The 23458-nt window shown below is 43.5% G+C and overlaps 1 protein-coding gene across 1 annotated transcript; it reads left to right on the top strand.

Moving 5' to 3' along the window:
- Nucleotides 1–2554: 2554 nt before the first annotated feature.
- Nucleotides 2555–22976, top strand: ATP6V1B2 (ATPase H+ transporting V1 subunit B2). Its single transcript, XM_030552135.1, has 14 exons — nucleotides 2555–2721; nucleotides 10052–10107; nucleotides 11050–11148; nucleotides 11883–11976; nucleotides 12101–12178; nucleotides 13188–13327; nucleotides 13740–13841; nucleotides 16172–16269; nucleotides 16764–16887; nucleotides 17631–17781; nucleotides 19242–19324; nucleotides 20086–20190; nucleotides 20871–21000; nucleotides 21124–22976. Exons 1-14 carry the CDS (start codon nucleotides 2586–2588, stop codon nucleotides 21264–21266), a joined length of 1539 nt encoding a protein of 512 aa, XP_030407995.1. The 5' UTR covers nucleotides 2555–2585; the 3' UTR covers nucleotides 21267–22976.
- Nucleotides 22977–23458: the final 482 nt, after the last annotated feature.

The following is a 23458-nucleotide window of genomic DNA, read 5'->3' as shown; positions in this document are numbered from 1 at the left end:
TTTAATGTGCTTCCTTTTGGGCTGCAAAATGCACCCGCCAACTTTCAAAAGCCAGTTGATGGTCTACTAGCAGGATTGGGAGAATATGCAGTTGCCTACCTCGATGATGTGGCCATTTTTTCTGACTCCTGGCCCAAACACCTAGAACACCTGGAAAAAGTCTTTGAGCGCATCAGGCAGGCAGGACTAACTGTTAAGGCCAAAAAGTGTCAAATAGGCCACAACAGAGTGACTTACCTGGGACACCAGGTGGGTCGAGAAACCATTAAACCCCCTACAGGCCAAGGTGGATGCTATCCAAAAGTGGCCTGTCCCAAGGTCAAAGAAACAGGTCCAATCCTTCTTAGGCTTGGCCGGGTATTACAGGCCATTTGTACCACGCTACAGCCAAATCGCTGCCCCACTGACCGACCTGACAAACAAAAGACCCAGCCAAATGCAGTCAAGTGGACTAATGAGTGTCAAAAGGCCTTTACACAGCTTAAGGAGACGCTCATGTCTGACCCTGTGCTAAGGGCCCCAAACTTTGACAAACCATTCCTTGTAACCACAGATGCATCTGAGCATGGTATAGGAGCAGTTCTCATGCAGGAAGGACCGGATCACAACTTCCATCCTGTCGTATTTCTCAGCAAGAAACTGTCTGAGAGGGAAAGTCACTGGTCAGTCAGTGAAAAGGAATGCTACGCCATTGTGTATGCCCTGGAAAAGCTACGCCCATACATTTGGGGACGGTGGTTCCAGCTACAAACCAACCATGCTGCGGTAAAGTGGCTTCATACTGCCAAGGGAAACAACAAAAAACTGCTTCAATGGAGTTTAGCTCTCCAAGATTTTGATTTTGAAATTCAACACATTTCAGGAGCTTCTAACAAAGTATCTGATGCACTCTCTTGTGAAAGTTTCCGAGAATCCACTGGTTAAAATTGGTCCTTCAAATGTAGAAAGTCTTGTAGTTTACATACTTAGTGGTATATGTAAAGGTTCATGTGTTGTATTAATCTGTTTATTTTAAAGTTCTAGGAAGAAGTTATCGCCAGTGAGGTTCCCCACTGTCTGTGATTTAGGGGGGCGTGTCACAAACAGATAGTTAAGGGTCTCTTTTACCTGTAAAGGGTTAACAAACAGGGAACCAAACATCTGACCAGGGGACCAATCAGGAGACAAGATACTTTCAAATCTCGGTGGAGGGAAGCCTTAGTTTGTGTTTTTGGGTTTGGCTTTGTTCTCTCTTGGTCCTGGAAGGGACTAGACATGCAACCAGGTTTCTTGCAGGAGCATCTTTGCACATGAAGCCATGTTTCATTTCATGTTTGCTATCTACCCTACGACACTCTTGTTGCACTCTTAGACCTGGCTGTTGTTTTAAGCTGGAGCATGTTATTAAAACTTTTGTCAGAATGCAAACACACACACACAGAGCTTGTTGGAATATCTTCCAAGAGCATCATATTCTGCTAAATCCATCCCCTGATGACCAAAGTGGAGTCTCTGTGTCCTCTCCAGCAGAGTTACAACAGAGACAGGATGCTGGAAAATATAACCCTGGCATTCTAGTCAGCTCTGACATAAAAAAAAATTAGCTACATTCACACAAATGTACACATAACTTCTCAGTGCTACACTCTCAGCTATGAATGTTCTCTTGGTATAGCTGTGCTATGGAGTGCCACAATCAGAGTCATGCAGCGTTTTGAAAGGCCTGAAGAAGAGTCTTGGCAATCTGCTGGTACACCATAGTCTATTTTCTACAGAAGTGGCAAAGAGTTCTGTGGCACCTAATAGACTAACAAACATATTGGAGCATGAGCTTCCGTGGGTGAATACTGACTTCATTGGATGCATGCACAAAAGCTCATCCTCCAATACATTTGTTAGTCTATAAGGTACCAGAGAACTCTTTGCTGCTTTTACAGATCCAGACTAACACGGCTACTCCTCTGATATTTTCTACATGTGTTTCCAGAAAATACTGAGCAGACGCAAGAGTTGCTCCAGGCTGCGTCAAGGGGTGTGTGATTAGGAGCAATTGTGGAACTAAGCAAGGCGCAGTATAGCCTTCCCTCTCAGGGAACATTCCCTAAAGATGCTGAGATGCTATGGAGGGGGGGGGTCTCCGCCAGGTAATGGTGTCAGCCACACCTCTGAGGATGCTTGCAACAGGAGATGGATGGAGTTCAAAACCCTGCCATGAGGGCAGGCCACTGGACTCGATGACCTCTTGAGGTCCCTTCCAGTCCTAGAGTCTACGACTCTATGAAAAAGAATGGGGGAAATCATTCTAGACATTTAAAAGAAAAAAATGCAATAAATTTGTTCCCTTTCTCCCCAACCAGCTCCACTGAAAACTTCTTTCTTTCTTCCCCTCCCCCCCGATTTCCCTTCCTCCTGCTTCCCTTTCTCGCCCTCTCCACCCTCCCACTGGCCTCACGCTTCCAGCACCCTGGCTAGCTCCCCAGCCATTGGCTGTCGCGCGCCTCCAGCCCCCGTCAGTTCCGGGTCTCGGCGGCGCGCACGGCGGCGGGAGGGGCAGAGGGTATATCAGCGCCTGCGCAGTGGCGCTGCGGGGCTCAGACGGAGACAAGATGGCGGCGTTGCGGGCGATCCGGGGGATGGTGAACGGGGCCGTGTCCGAGCTGTCCGGGGGCAACAGCGGCGCGGCCGCCGCGCGGGAGCAGGCGGCGGCGGCCAACCGGGACTACATCTCCCAGCCCCGACTGAGTGAGTCCCAGGCCGCGGCTGAGACCCTACCCGGGCCCCGGCTCCCCGTTCAGAGGCACCCGGGGGGCAGAGGCTGGGCCGGGGGGAGGGGCCCTCATCGTATCCCAGGCGGGGGGCGGCCAGGGGAGTGAGGCTGGGCCGGGGGGAGGGGCCCTCATCGTATCCCAGGCGAGGGAGAAGAAGAGGCTGGGCCGGGGGGCGCAGGAGGCTGGGCCGGGGGTCCCCATCGGCGCACCAGGCGGGCGGGAGGTAAGAGTGTGTGTGTGTGTGGCGGGGGGGAGTGGCCCCCATCGTACGCCAGGTAGGGAGGAGAAGAGGCTGGGCTGGGGTGTGGGGGGGGCGTTGAGGGGGAGCAAGAGGCTGGCCTGGGGGGGGACCCCGCCACACCCCATGTGTGGGGGGGATGATAAGCGGCTGAGCCTGGTTCCTTGTGACCTCTGCATCCCTAAATCCAGGCTCTGATTGCTAATGCCTCCTTCATTCCAGGCAGGTGGGTTAGGCCTGAGCCCCTCTTCCTGCATTTCAGAGCAGAGAGCGCCCCCCATTTTTCTTAGCCATTAGACTCCCCCCTAGATGCCTGTTGGTGCTGTCCTGTTCCCCTTGGCTGGGATGCCCTTATCAGTTTCTTTGGCCCTGTACCCAGACCATTTTCACTAGTTCCACTACTTCCAAGCCATCTCTTGTCCTGTCATCTGACATATCCCTTCTCCCTAGACCAGTGTCTTGGGCTTGAGTGTCCACTGGGTGGAAATAGACCAGCTTGGCTCCAGTGTAGGAGTGTAGGTCTGTGTCAAACAGAGTACGCTTGCTCTGTTAGTTCCAGGGTCTGGGTCTGCACGGTGTAGGAATAAGAGTCAGAAATTGGATGTGCCTTGTTGATGGGACTGGATTTGAGTAGCAGCCCCCTGAGATTATCACCTTTTGGGTGTTTATCAGTGTAGTAGAGTTAACTTCCCCTGTCTGTGATAAAGCTGTGCAGATTCTTATTGGGGACAGAGCACTTACTCCACATAGGCAATTAGGAAAGTCTGAGAGCATTAAGCTGGCTTCTTTATACAGGTATTGGCTTTTTCTTGTAATATTACCACATGGGATTCTTGACATGGATGAGCCATAAGTAAAAATTATGAGATATAGAGGCTTTTGGAAAAGATTGTGGTGTTTGCTACACTTTTGGGCACACCCCTTGAAGTAGCATCAATAAGGGTTATGCGGTGTTACTCACACCAAGAGCCTTCTGTGTGCAGAATATGGCTGCTGACAAATTTCAGTTTCCATTTCAACAGGAATAGTTCTATGACAGGCAGATGTTGGATATTGCTTTTAGTTAATATCCTTAAAGTGGTGTGACGGAAGCTATTCTTATGGAGTATTAATTGTCCTGATTTTTACTTGAGTAGAGGACAATAAGCGATTGTGAAACATCGCTCTTCCTATGGATTCACTGATCTGTTCGTGATCCCTTTCAAGGTCATGTGATTGCACTGCAGCTTAATGGGAGTGTGAAACTGACTACATAGATATGCAGAATGTACATGTGTTAAAAGTCTGTTATTGTCTGATACAAGTACTAAATGTGATTTGGAGCAGGTGTTATATAGCTAATCATGACTACAGATTTTTTTTATATTTCAAAGTGACTGATTTATCCAAGCTTTACAGTAAAATCCTATATTGTTTAAATTTAGGCAAGGCTATTTAGGTGGAGGTGGGCACATCTGACTATTACAGACACATTCCAAAGGGGCTTCCTTGCTCTCATTTGGAAATGCATGTGCTTCCAGAAGAAGGGGACAAACTGAAAACTCTTCCCTGAATCTGAGTGCACTAGATTGTAAGGGGTAATCATTTGCTGTATTGTGTGTGAGAGAGAGAAGGGAGCAGGGGATGGAAGTAGATGTATAGCTATATTAGTTATAACTAACTTCTAAGGTTCTGCTGCATGGAGTATAGAAATAGAGCAACGTGACTCTCTCAAGATATTCAATACATAGTCTGTTTCATGAAACTTGTGCTGCTAGGGTTTCTGTAGATGAAATCCTCATAATAACATGCTGAAGGTGAGGTTTATGCTGCTGGGCATCAGTCAAAATAAAAAGTTTAGGCACGGTCTACACTACAGTTAAGTCAATGTAAGGCAGCTTACATAGACCAAGGGCTGGTCTACACTACGGGGGTAAATCTATCTTAGATACGCAACTTCAGCTACATGAATAACGTAGCTGAAGTCGAAGTATGTAAGATCGAATTACTCACCGTCCTCACAGCGTGGGATCGATGTCCGCGGCTCCGCCTGTCGATTCCGCAACTCCGTTTGGGTTGGTGGAGTTACGGAATCGATATAAGCATGTTTGGGGATTGATATATCGCGTCTAGATGAGACGCGATATATTGATCCCTGAGCAATCGATTGCTACACGCTGATACGGCGGGTAGTGAAGACGTACTCCTAATTATGTCAGTGTACACAATGCAGCCTTGCTCTTGCCAGTGTAAATGCCCTGATTCACCAACATAACTCCACCTCTGTGAGAGGCATAGGGCTTATCCTGGTGAAGTTGGGGGACACAGTGTTCCTGTACACTACTTACATTACTGTACATTACTTACATTGCCTGTTGCCTATATTTCTTGTCAATTTCATAACTCCACGCTGGAGCCATGAAATTGACAGGAAAGCATAGGCTGGTGGTGGGCTCCAACTAGAGCCTGTCTGCTCCCACCTTGGCACCTCTGATCAAGGAGGTGAGAAGCCTGGACAGCTGCCCCTGCCTCAGGGAAACAAGAAGCCTGGGGGGCAGCTGAGCTCCCAATGAGGAGTTGAACAGAGCTGAGAATCCTGTCTGTCAGCCCCTAATGCTGCCCCTCTTCAGTTAGAGCAAGTGCTCCTAGTGAGGAGACACACCACTGACAGAAAGAGGGTAGTATGGACCTCAGCCATGCAGTAATTACTGCGGTGGCTGTAAGTTGATCTAACATAGGTTGACTTAAATTTGTAGTGCAGACATGCCCTAAGTTAGAGACTCATTCTTAATTCAAAATCAGTAAGGACACTTTAATATTTTTCTTTGGCTCTGACAAGCTCTTCATAAATAGAACTGACTCAACTGCTATGAGCTTATATGTTTTACTGGATACAGAAGCTGGAGTTTCTTCAGTGTAATTGGTATGACTACTGACTTAATTTTATGCTAATAGTCAAATTTTGGATACATCTAGTTGCTAGTTATCCACTATTTTGTATTTCCCTGCATGACACAGATCAGTTTTCTGGCAGAAACTGAACATATTACTGTAAATAGTCTGAGGTGAAATTGGGAGGAGGGATGTGATTTTGTGCATTAAAATTGTTGTAATTGTGAAAGTTGAAGAAAAGGGGAAATAGTGATTCTTCTAGGCAGTTATTTCACAGTTCTAAATCCTTTACTGCAGTGTGGGTATGAGGAAGGCCAAAACTGATTGGAGCAGTGTTCTTGCTAGAACTCTTGATTTAGATCAGTTGAAGTTGTGTAATTAAGTAACTCTGTGAAAGAGCCTATATACTTAAGTAACCTGAATTTTCTGACTATGTAGATAAGTAACCTCTTTGCCTTTGCTGTTTTGAGTATTTCAATGGAGTCTGAAGTCCAGATCAGTAACTGTGGACCCAAAAAGTCATACAAAATCATCTTCATCCAAAAGTAGAAGGGAACAGGACATGGAAGCCCAAGATACAGCCAGATGGGGTGGTTTAGTGGTTTGAGCATGGAGGTTTGGAACACCTGTTCTATTTCCTGGGGATTGAATTTATTCAACTTAGCTCTGTCTTTCTAAGGTAGAGTTGCATGCAGTTTAATTTCTTTCTTGGACAAGCCTTTTAAGAATTAAGTGTATGTCTGCTCAGCATGGACAATAAAGATCCCGGGGTCAAGTATCAATCAGCATGGATTTTTCAGCATTTCCCCCCCAGAGTGAACCTTCCTCTGTTGCTGGGCACTTGCTGTCTGCTTTCCACCTCATAGGCGGCTGCATTTTTTGTGGGGTGTATATATATATATATATATATATATATATATATATATATAGCTTGTAACACTTTGGAATCCTTTGAGATAGAAGGGTCTTTATATATGTAAAATTGTACATTGAGATTTGATTGTGACCCACCTCATAATTGGAATGGCTAAAATGTTATTGAAAACGGGGATTTGGAGTCAGCATGCCAAGCTGCTTGTGTGAGCCAATAGATTTGATGCTGTTGAATGTAGTGACTCTGGTATCTCACTGATGGACAATGTTAGGAAGTGAGCTTTTCACCCTGGATCAGTGAGGAAGTGCTGACAAGACTGTCACAAGTTGAAATGTAATGTTGCTCAATATAGTTCTCTCCTGTTTTTGTAAATATCTGGCTCCACCCTCACCCTGATTTTTTTTTAAAGTGCCATTCACATTGGATACAAACACTGAATAGTTCTAATTGGCATTACAAGAATGAGAAGTGTTCAGTTCAGAGAAACCCAAAGTGTCTAACTTGGGACAAACAAAACATTTCCTTCTAAATAAAAAAGATACAGAGCTAGACTTCTCATCATCTTTAGCTTTAATATTTATCTAAATTCAGTTATAACCAACCAAATGTAATAGAATGGCTCCTATAAGATTCTTACATAGTATAGTATCTGATTTGTTTCATCTCCAGGTTAAAAGCTTTCAAGATTATACTATTATGCTTGTTCATCAGCAAACTCTTGTTACCTTTGTTAACACTGTAAATATCACACTATTGACATAATACAGAAAACATGATTTAGGTACACATCTTTCAGTGTGTACTAAACTCTCACACTGTCTGTCCTACACTGTATTTCCAGGTCTTCATAGCCTGTTTTTGTCCACATGGGATTTATGATCTTTCCCTAAGACTAAAGGCTCCTGGTAACATTCTTTTCTTGGTCATATTAGTCTGTTTTCCCAATCTAGAAATAGCTCAATTTGCTCATCCTTCCCCCCGTGATTAATGATTACTCTCTAGCTTAGTCTTCCCTTGTGACTCTCAAAAACTTCCTGTATTCACAGATCAAGTAAGGCAAAGCTTAAACAAAGACACTGGTGCCCTGTTTGGGAGTAATAAGGGCTCTAGTGGAATAACAATAATCATGCTTGGAAAGTCATTTCCTGTTGTCAGCGTCTGCAAAGTTATGTTCTACACATTAATAGTAACGTCTTACTACCAAAAAGATGTGCCAGTTACAAGGTGAATAATAAAACCCATCCTGTAAAGTGTTGGGCTCATCTCATGCCACAGTCCCATGAATCAATGTTTAGTGCCCACTGGTGTGGAGAAATGTTCAGAAGTAGCTGTGAAGTTTCCACCCCCTACCCCCCGAGCAACTTAGCCCACGTCCAGACTAACCCGTGGCATCGGCGGGTTAAAATCAATTGCTCGGGGATCGATATATCGTGTCTAGTCTGGACGCAATGTATCGATCCCCGAGCGCGCTTATATCGATTCCGGAACTCCATCAACCCGAACGGAGTTCCGCAATCGACACGGAGAGCAGCGGACATCGATGCTGCGCCATCCAGATGGGTGAGTACCTCGATTTTAGAAATTCGACTTCAGCTACGTTATTCACGTAGCTGAAGTTGCGTATCTAAAATCGATTTTAATACCCTAGTCTGGACGTGGTCTCAGTTACGTTGACCTTAAACCCTTGTTGGCTGTGCTATGTCAACAGAAGAGCTTCAGTTCTTTTGTTGACATAGCTGTGGCCTCTTGGGGAAGTGGATTAACTACCCCATCTGTGTTTCAGCACTTAAGCACTACAGCTGCTCTGATGCCGTGTTTTTAGTGTAGACCTACTGTGTTTGTCTAAAACATTGACTTCAGACATCTGTGCATACTTCTACTCAGACTTGAGACAGTGCACCTTAAGTGAGCTGTGGCAAATACTATAATTTCTGGATTACTGACTAAAGTGAAACACCATCTTTCATGGTGCAGTCCCATAGCTTCTCATGAGATGGTGCTGAAAGGTTCCTGTCCAGCAGCAGTTGTCATGGTATGCTGGAAAATGTTTCCCAAATGCATTGTAGGTGCTCTGGGGATCAGCAGCTTTTGAGCAAGTGAGATTCCTCATCTGGTCACATCTGAGTGTAAATTAAACTAAATGTAAGGCAGAATTTTTTGGGTGTATTTTGACATCACTAATCAGGATACTTTACTGCTCTTGTTAAAGATGACTATTTGAGTCTCGAGATAATGGCATATAGTGTTTGCTTGTTGCTTTGATCTCTGTTAAAAGACTAACATGCAGTGAGTTACTACTGCCCTTATAGACTCATAGACTAAGGTCAGAAGGGACCATTATGGTAATCTAGTCTGACCTCCTGCACAATGCAGGCCACAGAATCTCACCCACCCACTCCTGTAACAAAGCCCTAACCTATGTCTGAATCACTGAAGTCCTCAAATGATGGTTTAAAGACCTCAAGGTGCAGAGAATCTTCCAGCAAGTGACCTGTGTCCCATGCTGCGAGGAAGGTGAAAAACCTCCAGGGCCTCTGCCAATCTGCCCTGGAGGAAAATTCCTTTCCGACTCCAGATATGGCCATCAGCTAAACCCTGAGCATGTGGGCAAGACTCACCAGCCGGCACCCAGGAAAGAATTCTCTGTAGTAACTCGGATCCCACCCCATCTAACATCCCATCACAGGCCATTGGGCATATTTACTGCTAAAAATCAAAGATCAATTAATTGCCAAAATTTAGGCTATCCCATCATACCATCCCCTTTACTTATCCTATACCTCAAAGATTGCTATCAGTAACTTTTTATGGTTTTGCAATTAATTGTGTAGTATTTATCTGTTAGACTTTTCCCAGTTGATAAAATGTTTGGATGCATCATATTGATTACCTTTCTGATGAATTAAAATGGCAGTTATTTCACTGCATGCTGTACCGTTACACAATAGTTTAGGATAGACAGGGAATCTAGATAGTTTTTTGTTTAAGTTTGACCATATTATGTAGGTTTACATCACTGAACTCATGGCTTTTCTCTGGTCATAAGTTACCTCTCCAATGCTACAGCGTCCTGTAACACCACTTAAGGATATTGGCCGAGTAGGGACTCCAATAAAAGAATGCTGGTTACAGAATCACCAGCACCAGGTAATGGCACTTGCTGTTCTGTTCACATAGCTTCCACTAAATATGGAAGGTCGCACAGATTCAGAGGAGATTAGATCCCCAGATGTTGCAAAGGGGCTGTTCTTCTACTTATTCATTGTAGAATGCTTATGCTGATTTTAATATGTTGTCTGACTTGCACCTTTTATATTTCAGCATATAAAACTGTATCAGGAGTTAATGGTCCACTGGTAATCTTGGATCAAGTTAAGGTAAAAATTATTCTAATGAAATCTTCTTTTGAGGGTGATGGTGCAGGAAAGCTGGCTTGTGGTCTAGATACACATTTGAAGAGTCTTTAGCTCTGCATTCCATGAGTCTTGTGATCTAGTTTAAACACAATATCTTGTTTATATTCCAAACACTCAGAGCTAAATGCCAAAACTTGCCACAGAGACTGCTTCAGGACATTGGGACAGGCTGTCAGGCACCCTGGTTGGAAAGAATGTCCTGTGGGTGAAATGGAAAGGAGTATAATTCTGCAACAGTGCTGTTCATACTTCTACGTTTGAAGAGAAGTGGGGAAATGGATGCTACAGTTGAACAGTCTAAACTCTAATGCATATTTATTTTTATCAAACTCAAATTTAATGTTAATGATTCAAATCTTGTAAAGTACTTGGTGCATGGTATTGGATACATGAACAAAAGGAAACAATTTTAGCATATGCTTATCAAATATTTAGGGGGCGTTAGAAGGGAAGGGGTATTCTGTTTCATAGGAGGGTTGCAGAGGTTATTGGTGTTGCTTGTGGTAGACAAGCTACAATTTTCCCTTGCTAGAGTTCTTGGCTTCTCTTTAACATGGATCTCTGTTGTACTTGACTAGTGGCATATGGCTTCAAATAAGTTCGAGACTACTATGACTCTTCTCAAGAGAACAGTTTCAGGCTGTCTTTAAACAAGTTTTATTTTTTCCTCACCAGTTTTCTAAATCTACCACTCAGATTAAGGAGATCATCATAAAAAAGCTACATTTTTGTCAGTAAACCTTAACTGCCTTGGTGTTTCCCTTTGACTGTGAAATCCTTAACAGATATGGTAGCTTTTTGTCTCAAGCTCTGTTAAGTCTGTTATGGATAATGTGGTAACTCTAGGTGGTGGATTTTAACTTTTTTCCCCCACTGTCTTACAGAGTTTTTTTTCTGCATTAGTTTCCTAGGTATGCAGAGATTGTCCACTTGACACTTCCTGATGGCACAAAGAGAAGCGGGCAGGTTTTAGAAGTCAGCGGCTCTAAAGCTGTAGTTCAGGTAAACTAGGGACAGAATTGTCCTGTAAAGACTTCCTTAGTGGGCATCAGTCTGGGCTATAGCAAATCTAAAGTCTTTGTAACTCCAATATAACTTTCTTGAGTCAAACTTACTATAAATTTAAAAAACACTTGGAAATAATTGGTGGGTGGATCTGAGTAACATTCAGTTTTTGCTTTTGTTTAAAAATTAAGGAAACGTCTAATCAGAATAGGGTCTTGTAGACTAAGGCAGGAGTCATACTCCATCTTCTTCATGCAACATGTACCACTACAATGTAGATGCATTGTGAAGCTTCAGTGTATTTGAGTCACAGCTCTGTGTAGTTCTCAAAGCAGCTGTTAATAGTTACCACTGTAATCCTACGCAGCTGAAGAGCTTTACTGTGTAGGCAGAAGAAAATGATCTTAAATTTTAAAGAAGTGATCCCTGAAAGCCACTGGCATTCTTGGTTAACAACTTTTTACAGGTCATGTGTAAAATATATTTTTATACAGTGCTGGTTTCTGTACATATCTGTACAAATGAACAGTTTCTAAATGGTCTTGGAAATTCCTTTATTACACAGGTCTACCTTGCTTTAGCTGCTTGTTGGTTAATCCATTGCTTGTAGTGTTAGAGAATCACTGACCTGTATATCTCCATCCCATCTGTTATAACTCTGCACAATGTCTTTACCTATGCTAAAGGAATGTTTATCCATTTCACCTAGTGTCTCTTCTGATATATTGCAGGTATTTGAGGGAACTTCGGGTATTGACGCTAAGAAAACATCTTGTGAATTTACAGGGGATATTCTCCGAACCCCAGTATCTGAGGATATGCTTGGTATGCACTTGATCTTGCTCTTTGGATTGAACAGATTTATTTTCATGTAATATTACTGTAGATGGGAAAACTAGGTAACTACTGTCCTGTTCATATAATCATAATCTTGTTACTGTTTTTGCAGGTCGTGTATTTAATGGATCAGGAAAACCTATTGACAGAGGTCCCATTGTCTTGGCTGAAGATTACCTGGATATTATGGGTATGTTTTTTTTAATCTGCTTTGTTTTTTTTAATCTGCTTTAATCTGTTTCTGGTAGCATGAATCTTGCTTTCTGCTTTTGAGTAATCTTAGTGACAGTCTTGTAACTGAACATGAATGCTAATTGGCAGCATAAATGAAAATAGTGGCTTGCTGAAGAGTATTTAGAACTTTACTGAGTAAATCACTAGTGATACCAGAGAAACAGAAGAAAGTGGGATGACAGAGATGGCCTCTATGCATCCTCTCCCAAACCAAAAGGTTTAAGACAGTTCAGTTAATCGGTCAATTGGCTGAAGCAGAGGGAAGATCAGGGGTGCTCTGGAGCTGCACAGATATAAAATGAGTAGGCTTCCTTTCAGTTTGAACTTCTGGTTCAAAAACTATTCATGGTACCCATTTCTGATAGGAAGCAAAAGGCTGACTTTTGACTCGAATTCTGTTATACTCTACACAAAATGCAGTAACAAGCCACTTTTCAGAGGCCTCTGCAAATGAAACAATAGCCCTAAAATCATGCAGAAGGCATAGAAAGTACTGAGTGCCCATTAACTCATCAGGAAGTTGTTCATAAACTGTTAAGATGGGCCCACAAGGCAAGTGGTCTGTTTTTTTCCCTACAGTAATGCATGGCAGTTCTTAATTAGGGAGAGTGCTTTGGTTAAAGTGGTTTAATAGTGCTAACTATAATAGGCTTGTGGTAATGTTCCCCCAAAGATAAGAGGGTGTTAATTTCCCTCCAAGGAGTAGGATGACAGTATCCTATCCCTTCTGTTTGCATGCATATAAAATGCCAAACTGATAAATGATCTCATGACCAATAAAAAAAGGTCAATAGACTAATGTCAAACTAGAACCAGAAGTGTCTGGTGAGCTAAAATGTTTGTGGTTCTAAATGCAGTGCATTTTTGTAGCCTTATTTTTAAACCTTGCCTTGAAACCTTTATTAATCTATGCATTCTTAAAGTTAGATAAATAATGTGGCGGCTTCTCTGTGAAAATACAATAGGTCAACCAATCAATCCTCAGTGTCGAATCTACCCAGAAGAGATGATTCAAACTGGCATTTCTGCAATAGATGGCATGAACAGCATTGCCAGAGGACAGAAAATTCCCATATTCTCTGCTGCTGGTTTGCCCCATAATGAGGTGGGTGCTTTAATGGAGCTCTGACAGTCTTGGGGAAAAACTAGCTGCTGGAAACATTCAGTTCTGCAGTGCAAAGAACTTAAAATAAATGAGCTATGTGGTGATACAAGTGGGGAAACTGTGTAAAATATACATAAATTAACACAGCTTTAAAACAGAGTAAGTCCTGCTCTCTCAAGATGCTTCTTATCAAAGAATGGTTGGCCAGATACTACATAATCCTCCTACTCTAGCACCAGTTTTCTGCCATCTGTTTTCTCTTGCTTTTGGCTTCAGGGCAAAGTTCTGGGAGACCATTTGTATTTATCCATGTCAAAAAGTGATTTATTCCTTGAGTTAGTCTGTACAGTAGATAAACAAATGTGCAACTTACTACAGTAGACTTATGCAGCTCCTTCTGCATTTGTCTCAGATTGCGGCTCAGATATGTCGCCAGGCTGGTTTAGTGAAGAAATCCAAAGATGTGATGGACTACAGTGAAGAGAACTTCGCCATTGTGTTTGCTGCTATGGGTGTAAGTACTACTATGCTTAGGTACATCATAAAAGTGGTTTCTTTCAAATACTTTCAGAACTGAATAAGATTATCAATCAATCCAGTTTGCTATTTCACTGGAATTATGAGAACCATAATTTTTTTAGAGGTACTTATCACATTTTAGGTCAGTCTATACTATGCTGTTGTAAAAGCAATAGTTTTATCCAGGCTGATAAAAGTCTACCTGTCAAAGTCTGATGGGAGAATGATTCATGGGGTAGAATGGTATCCCTAAGAATAGGTGATTCCAAGAGGAGAACATTCTAAATGATCCTAAGCACTGCCTTTTAAAAAATTTAGTTAACTGTGTAAATTGCTCAGATTGCAACCCTACCACAATTAAAGGGGAAACTTTAATGTATCAAGATATTCTGTTGGTGTCTGTAGCAAGCCATCCCACTGAGAAATCTAAACACTGTTTCTTAACATATTATGCATCTGTTTTGTAGTGTCATTGCATTGTCACATTCTCAGATTAGGTGGAAGCAGAATTGTCATTTTGGTCTCACTCCAAATTCTTCTTGGGACAGTGCTTACTAAAGAGCAATATCACAATTACTTGAATGGTAGAATGACAATGCACGTGCATCCAAGCTAGAGCTCTCTGGAGTTCTGCAGGGCATCTGAGGGCTTGTCTACATCAGAAAGTTGCAGCGCTGGTGAGGGAGTTACAGCGCTGCAACTTTGAAGGTGTACACATCTGCAGGGCACCACCAGCGCTGCAACTCCCTGTTTGCAGCGCTGGCCGTACTCCCGTTTTGTCTTGGGTGTAGAGGATCCAGCGCTGGTGATCCAGCGCTGGTAATCCAATGTAGACAGTTACCAGCGCTTTTCTTGACCTCCGTGGAAGGAGGAAGCCTCTGGTAATCAAGCTGGTCTCCTTTCCCGGTTTGCTCTCTCGTTCCAGGAACCCCGAGCAAGCAGGTCTCCTTCCCTGCGGTTTGCAGGGTGGCTCCGGGAACGCGAGAGCAAACCGCGGGGAAGCTGGTCTCCTTTCCCGGTTTGCTCTCTCGTTCCCCGAACCGCCGAGCAAGCGGTTCTCCTTCCCTGCGGTTTGCAGGGTGGCTCCGGGAACGCGAGAGCAAACCGCGGCAAAGCTGGTCTCCTTTCCCGGTTTGCTCTCTCGTTCCCGGAGCCACCCTGCAAACCGCAGGGAAGGAGAACCGCTTGCTCGGCGGTTCGGGGAACGAGAGAGCAAACCGGGAAAGGAGACCAGCTTCGCCGCGGTTTGCTCTCGCGTTCCCGGAGCCACCCTGCAAACCGCAGGGAAGGAGAACCGCTTGCTCGGCGGTTCCGGGAACGAGAGAGCAAACCGGGAAAGGAGACCAGCTTCGCCGCGGTTTGCTCTCGCGTTCCCGGAGCCACCCTGCAAACCGCAGGGAAGGAGACCTGCTTGCTCGGGGTTCCGGGAACGAGAGAGCAAACCGCGGCGAAGCTGGTCTCCTTCCCCGGCTTGCTCTCTCGTTCCCGGAACCCCGAGCAAGCAGGTCTCCTTCCCTGCGGTTTGCAGGGTGGCTCCGGGAACGCGAGAGCAAACCGCGGCGAAGCTGGTCTCCTTTCCCGGTTTGCTCTCTCGTTCCCGGAACCCCGAGCAAGCAGGTCTCCTTCCCTGCGGTTTGCTGGGTGACTCCGGGAACGCGAGAGCAAACCACGGCGAAGCTGGTCTCCTTTCCCGATTTGCTCTCTCGTTCCCGGAACCCCGAGCAAGCAGGTCTCCTTCCCTGCGGTTTGCTGGGTGGCTCCGGGAACGCGAGAGCAAACCGCGGCGAAGCTGGTCTCCTTCCCCGGTTTGCTCTCGCGTTCCCGGAACCCCCCTTGAAGCCGCCCAACAGCGCTGCAGTGTGGCCACATCTAACACCACTTGCAGCGCTGGTTGCTGTAAGTGTGGCTACTCTGCAGCGCTGGCCCTATACAGCTGTACTAATACAGCTGTAACAACCAGCGCTGCAAAATTTTAGATGTAGACATGGCCTGACTGTCAGAGGATTGTTGCATGTTCCTCCCCCTAGGTTGACAATTGTCTTCATTTGACTAGGCTTGTTCATGAGAGTAAGGCAAGAGATTTCATCTCTACCCCTCTTGCCACATTTGGTCCTGAGCTCTGATTCCTTTATGACAATATATTGCACTATGGATAGGCTGTCCAACATTATTCTTAGTCACAGGTTGACTGAAAGGATGGGCTTATAGTATAGATACTAAAGGCTTGCACCAGCTCTGAACCAATCTTTAAATTCCAATTAAATAAAGTAAGTTATTTAAAACAGTCTCCCTGTTTGCAAATGACAACTTGATATTGTGGTTTAGGTGAACATGGAAACAGCTCGATTCTTCAAAACCGACTTTGAGGAAAATGGCTCTATGGACAACGTGTGTCTGTTCTTGAACTTGGCCAATGACCCAACGTAAGTAGGTAAAATGGCTGTTTTTCCCAATCAGAAATGTGGAGAACTGGTGCACTGGAAAACATGTCACTATGGTGTCCAAAAGCTGCTGGAAATTGGTTTTGAGAACCTTAGTATCATAGAGTTAGAAGGGAACATAACTGTCATCTAGTCTAACCTCCTGCCAAGATGCAGGATTGTTGTTTAAACTATCCAAGACAGATGCCTATCAGGCCTTCTTTCGAAAGCCTCCAGTGAAGGAGCTTCCAGAACCCTCTGAGACATCTGTCCTTAAAAAGTCACGTTACTGGCTTGTCAAATATCTTACGTTAGTGACGGTAGACTCTGAGATACTATAGACCTGGACACTAATTATGTGCATTCCATTTAGTATATTGAGGTTTCATAGGGCTCCTAACCTGTTCCCTCTCACTTTTGAGTTGTGCTGTTCTGTGTATGTAGTTGTAACTTCAAAAGTATTGGGCAGCGTTGAACATGCCATTCTGTCCTTTCAGCATTGAGCGTATTATCACCCCTCGACTTGCTCTAACCACTGCTGAGTTCTTGGCCTATCAGTGTGAGAAGCACGTTCTGGTCATTCTGACGGATATGAGCTCCTATGCTGAAGCTCTACGAGAGGTACTTGTTCCTGTTTAGCAGATAAATGTCTGCCTGTTAGGCATCCTCCAAAAAGGGCTGAGATCTAATGGGAGCATAAAATGAGTAATTTATTCAGCAAACATCTAGCTGTTCAGTCCTTTTTGAGAAGGATACATAATTCATTTAAAAAAAAGTCTGTCAGGTTTTAAGTTATTCCTAACAAGTTAGTCTAGGTGCGGGGATGAACAGTGCATACCGCCGACTTTCCACATTCCATGCTAAACCAGACACCTGTAACTTGGGCTCTGTCAGAAATAACAGTGCACAGGAATCTCCCGTTTCAAAACTAATTTATCCAGTTGCTTATAGCTCTAGTGGGAAAATGTATAAAAATTACTGATGTTTGCATGCAAGGTTAAGCTACTTCTGCATTTCTGAGGCTTCTGAAACTAGCCAGAACTGTGTCATAAAGCATTGCAAAATTGGCTTGTCTGCCTGGATATAGAATTCATTTGTAGTAGAGACTGATTCAGTAGTTCCTTGTTAACCTTGCAGTCAGTTTCTGATCAGCATTACAGGATCTGTTTTACACAGGGAATGATCTTCATGCCTGGCTTGTGGGTGCTTGTAGAGGATTTGAATAGCTGTATGTTGGCACCACCATGTGGCAGATCCTGTTAATTATTAATATAACTTTATTGGATGCGGTGGCGGACTTTGTGGTGGCTGTGCCTGAACTCATAGTGATGAGCTTTGAGTAACTTTGCCTGAATTGCCTGCAGGTTTCAGCAGCTAGAGAGGAAGTGCCTGGCCGACGTGGCTTCCCTGGTTACATGTACACCGACTTGGCGACTATATATGAGCGAGCTGGGCGCGTGGAAGGCAGGAATGGCTCCATTACTCAGATTCCTATTCTTACTATGCCCAATGATGGTGAGTCCTGGCCACTGCTTTTCCCTGGGAATAGATCTGCTTTTCACATATGGGCATGTAACATCACTTACTTGTGTCATGTAGTTCTTGGATGTTTTAGCGCTGTTGCTGTGTGCATTCCACGGGAGGGTATTGATTGAGGATAATCACATGATGCCTGATTCACACCAGTCAGGAGGCTGGAGTTGCTAGTTTTAATCATAGAACTGGAAGGGACCTCAAGAGGTCTTCTAGTCCAGTCGTACTGCACTCAAGGCAGGACCAAGCATTATCTTGACCATCCCTGACAAGTCTGTCCAACCTGCTCTTAATCTCCAATGCCTGAGATTCCACAATCATTAAGTTGCTTCCCCTTATTAGGTACTGGAGCTCCTTTAGACTTGGGATAAAGATCTGCAATCTCAGTGTTGGCCAAGAAGAGAAGTTGTACCTTAACAGTAAAAATGTGTCCATTCTATTGTGCAACATATAACATCTCAAAGGAATCAGATCTGTCATACAGCTGAGGTGCTCATCTGTGTGTACAGTATTGTAGCTGTGTTGGTCCCAGGATATTAGACAAGGTGTGAGGCAATATCTTTTATTGAATCCACTTCTGTTCTTGAAAGACAAACTTTTGAATTTATGCACCACTCTGAAGACCTGAAGAGCTCTGTGTAAGCTCAAAAGCTTGTCTTTCACCAACAGAAGTTGATTCAGTACAAGGTATTATGTCATCCACTTTGTTTCTAGTGCTCTTATGTGGTCCATCCAAATCCCATCTGGCTCAAAAGCTGTATTTCAAAGAGTTAGAAGTATTCTAATTTCAGCATCCTCGAGAACCAGTTGGAGAGAGAATGTATTAAGAGCATTGGATCACCTCAGAGTTTTGGAAGAAAAAAAAGCACAGTGTAGCATCTTGCATACAAAATACTTTCGCTCTCCTCACTCTTGACATGTATGAAGTATCATACCACCTATCAAATGGGCAGTGAGGCACAAAGGTGAGATGACTTTCCCTTTCAATCTTTTGCATAGTAAAAGCAACTGCATGTGTTCAGGCAATTGGGAAACTAGCAATTTCAAGATGACGCGCAGAACAGACTGTCTCTGTAATAATGCACTGCATTGTTTCTAGTAATGGCAGTGCTGCCTAGGATTTTAGAATGCCCCTTACATTGGTTTAACAAGCCTATTGGTGGCTTTTATCAAGTCCTTCGGTCTGTTTTCTTAGTGGATGTATTTCTACCTAGTTGAGACTGCACTGCTCTGTTTTGTCTCTGCTTTCTTATGTGCAGTATTTGAATTAGCTTCAAGGCATTTTGGACTGCATACTAATTACATTAGATTATTATGGTATTTAAAGTAAAATATGCTGTTCAGACAGCTTTTATAAAGCTGACACATCAGAGTGGCTTTGTCTGGAATTAATATAAAAAGCAGGGTCTGAAAACTTAACACAAAACCACTTCCTCTTGCAGATATTACTCATCCCATCCCTGACTTGACTGGATATATTACCGAGGGGCAGATCTACGTGGATAGGCAGCTGCACAACAGACAGGTATGTACCACACCTCTGAGCAATCTTACATGCAAAGTTCTTAAAGTTAGTTTTAGTCTGCATTCTTCTATTGGCTGGTTCTTCTGACAAAAGATATTAGGGGAAGGACTTTTATAATACTGGTCTGGTTGAGGTTGCAGGTCCTGCACATCTCTAGAATTAGGCAGCCCAGGGGGAGAAGATGCCATCGATTGAAGACTGGAGGTCTAAAACCAATTGGCGGATTAATCAAACTGGATGTCTGAATTACTTGCCATGTGTAAGCTGTTCACTCTGACTTGGTTGCAGAGTAAACTTAGCAAGATAACAGATTACAAAGATCCTCTTTGTAGGTTTACAAATCCCTTCCTTGCAAATCCACTCCTGAACTTGAGGGCCAGTCCAAAATGACCACTTCTTAGACTTCCCAGGTTGTGCTATTTCTTTCCATTCTCAGGAGAACTTTTATCTTCATGAGCTAGCTCTTATGAAGCTGTTTGTATCTGAATTAATACGAAGTTGCAGAAACTATATTTATGAATTTGTGGTGCTGGTGCATGCAAACTAACACTGAAAACATGGAAGTGCTAGAAGTAGCAGATACCAGGCTATTGTTTTTTTGAATAGTGGTGTGAATGCCGCCAAATTTCTCAAGTCTCTCTACGATGAACAGATTGTAGGGTACGTGTAGGAAGAAAACTTTCATCTAACAACCAATAATTGTTGAGCTTCCACATGCTTTTTTCAGTGCTATCCATTAACTTTCTTTTCTCCTCCCAAAGATTTACCCACCTATTAACGTGTTACCCTCCTTGTCTCGACTGATGAAGTCTGCTATTGGAGAGGGTATGACCAGGAAGGACCATTCAGATGTGTCCAACCAGCTGGTATGCGTTATCTTTCTTATGTGGAATCTGTACTGACCTGTGCATATACCTTTGCTGCGTCCGTCAAGTACCCTGAAAAGGATCAGACATGGCTAGCACTTTCAAATCTGAAGCCACTCCACTCTGATACCTTAAAGCTGAGATTCTGCTGTAGTATGCTGAAAAGAGCTTTTGTACAAATCTGTTCTATAAGCAACTCACTCCTCCCATTTGGTCTGCTGCTACAAGCCCTTTTCAGTTACTGGGCTTTATGCACAAATCATATGTAGGCTCCCAATGTACCAGTAAATAGTCTGTGGAGTTCTTTCCAGGCTCATTCTGCCAAATGCTGCTTTATCTTTCCACACCAACCACTCTGACTGTATTTTGTGCAGTGTGTCATTATCCAGCAGATGCTGTGTATATATAGTCAGTCAACTTTAAGTTTTTGTTCCTTAAGTAACTTACTCTAATACCAGGTTCTAACACTGCACCCAACACTGTCGTGTCTGAGCGATGTCGTGCTGTTTCTTGCTCTCCCATCCCTCAGCTCTGTTTAAATCATAGACTCTGGAATAAAAGCTCCAAATTCTGTCCTCCTGTCCACCCAGTACACTGTTGGTACTGTACATCACTCCTTGTAACATAGGTCAAATGCCTCATGATCTTGCTTTCTCCCCTCTGTTTCCCCACCCTTCTAGTATGCCTGCTATGCTATTGGAAAGGATGTGCAAGCTATGAAGGCTGTAGTTGGTGAGGAAGCGCTTAGCTCAGATGATCTTCTTTATCTGGAGTTTCTGCAGAAGTTTGAAAGAAATTTCATAGCTCAGGGTAAGTATGTCTTAAGTATATGGGACATACTGTGCAAGGCACTCAAACCATGGAGTGACCAGGTCTTGTCTTTGACACTGATCCTCTGGGCTGTTCCCATAATTTAGTCTCTTACCTCTTCAGGTCCTTATGAAAACCGCACTGTTTACGAGACCCTGGACATTGGCTGGCAGCTTCTGCGAATCTTCCCCAAAGAGATGCTAAAGAGAATTCCTCAGAGCACCCTGGCAGAATTCTATCCTCGAGACTCCACTGCGAAGCACTAGCCACAGCTTCATCTCTAGCTCTGTATTCAGTGAAAGGCTGTTTATTTTCCTTTTTCATGTGTTGGTGTTTACTTGTCACTCCTGTAATTAAAACCAAGATTAAGTGACATGTTGTGCCAGTGTTCCTGATGTGTTATGCTGATAAGAGTTTAAAATATCTCTTTCCAAATCCTGGATCTTCAGTGGTTTTGGTAAAATTTCCTGAGAGGAAGAAGCTTCAAAGTCACCTATCTTTGTAGATATATGTAACTTCAGTTACTATAATTGTCTTCCCTTAAATCATCTCAGGAGAGGGATTACCAGAAGCTGCACTTGGTCTCCAAACCAGGAACAATATAACTAGTTATTTAGGGGGAGCCAAGGAGCAAGTGGTAGCCCCCCTCTTGCCCAGAGCATCTGCTTTCAGCCTGATCATGTGCCACTGCTGTGCTGTTGCTTAGAACAGATGGCACTCTGTGCTGACCTGCTATTGTGATGGATGGACAGACTAGCAAGAGGAAAGTTGGCTACATGGCAGTGTACATCTGATACCAGAACACAATTCACTGTTTGCTTTAATTAGAACTGCGGGATCCTTGATCATTTTGCTGCTGTCCCCAGAGTTATGCATATATGAAGTTGCAGCATTTGCACAAATAATGCTTTCCAAGTAGCACAGCAAGATTCCTACCTCTTTGGAGATCCAGAGCAGTAAGTCTCTATGAGGATCAAAGGTTTTGTCCTTATCTTGAACTAGGGAGTCAATCAACCTGTTGAACTGCCCCTTTGGAAAAGGTAGAGACGCAGGAAACTTACTCCAACCATTCCACTCCCTGAAATATAGAAGTCACAAATATGAAAAGGGTCTAAAGCCCAGCACTGTCCCAAATCGTGCAAACGCCTGATAGTACAACTAGACTGTCCAAAGCTTCAAACTCTCCTCAGTATAAAACTGAACTGTTACCCCATTATAGGAGACAACCCTATTATACCAGGTCCTCCAGATACGCTTGTATTGATAGTGTTGGAGGGGGGCCCAGTTAATTTTGTAATTTAGAAGTCTTGTACTAAATGATGCACACGGGCAAAAGGCAGCACTTGTTGGCACGTATGAAAGGATATTTTGAATTCTGTGTTAAATCATTCTCTGCATGACATTGGGCCTTAAACCATGTTTTAACTTTGGTTTAAATCACCCTTCCAAACATGGATTTGGCTAGCCAGTTTAGATCTGGCCAAATGGTTGTGTTTCCAAAACACTCCTAACCCAGCCAGTATCTGCATGCTTGGAATTAGTTTAAATCGGGTTCAAAGCCCACTGCAGAGAGGGTTTTAGAGTTCCTTATTTGTCTACTTTCCATTTCCAGGCTAATCTGGTCAGTTCAAGTTATTTTCCTGTCCATGCATGAGTTGCAAACCATGTTAGTACCTTCCTAGACAAGTGTTAAACTCGGTGCAACATGGTTTAAACTGTGCCGAATACTCTGACTTCAGCTTGTCCTTCATGTTGCCCTGCAGCTCTGTCCTGTGCAGATCTCACTTTCTATTGTTTGGGCTCTGTAGCTCGGGTGCAATAGCAGATTCTGTAGTGCATTCCATCTTAAAGCTGTATCAATTCTATTTTTCTTGGGGAGGGGGGAATGGGAAGGTGTTAGCATGAGAATATTTTAATGTAGAAAATGTGATATCTGAATAAGTTAAATATGAAAAATAAATGTTCAAGAAATCAAGTCTCAGTGGCTCTATGGTGAAAAAATGTTTTGCTTGGGCTTTCCTGAGGCATGTGAAGTCATTTGGAATAGACATCAGGAGTATCTCCCAATTCCAGTGAAACAATTTTGCACACGCATCTGCCACGCTAAGCTACAAAACTTGAGACCTACTGGTTAATTGTAGCAAATCTTCTTCACACTTGCAGGCAGATTTTACGAGACATGATCCTGCACACATCTGCTTTGTTTTCCAACTACAGTTGTGGTGGTACTGGTGCATAAATAGGCATTGGCAAAAATTAGCTCTGCACCTAGAGGATATTGATCCCTGATTAAAACTTTAATTCTACAAACATGTAACAGTTGACATTGAAACTTAGACAATTACCATGCCTAAGGTGTAGACTTAAGCCTAACTGTTGCCATCTCCCCAGGCTTGCCAGTATTAGCTGTAGTGGCTCAGTGCTCTCATATAGCCATGAGCCCATCTTCCAGTTTCTG

Source organism: Gopherus evgoodei, chromosome 2, assembly GCF_007399415.2.
Source record: "Gopherus evgoodei ecotype Sinaloan lineage chromosome 2, rGopEvg1_v1.p, whole genome shotgun sequence".
NCBI lineage: Eukaryota > Metazoa > Chordata > Testudines > Testudinidae > Gopherus > Gopherus evgoodei.
This window is presented reverse-complemented; position numbering and strand designations above follow the sequence as displayed.

Coding starts and splice junctions, on each gene's coding strand:
- ATP6V1B2 (XM_030552135.1), top strand. CDS start 2,586: ATGGCGGCGTTGCGGGCGATCCGGGGGATGGTGAACGGGGCCGTGTCC. Junction 17,782..19,241: donor TCTTACTATGCCCAATGATG/GTGAGTCCTGGC, acceptor TTCCTCTTGCAG/ATATTACTCATCCCATCCCT. Junction 21,001..21,123: donor AAGAAATTTCATAGCTCAGG/GTAAGTATGTCT, acceptor TTACCTCTTCAG/GTCCTTATGAAAACCGCACT.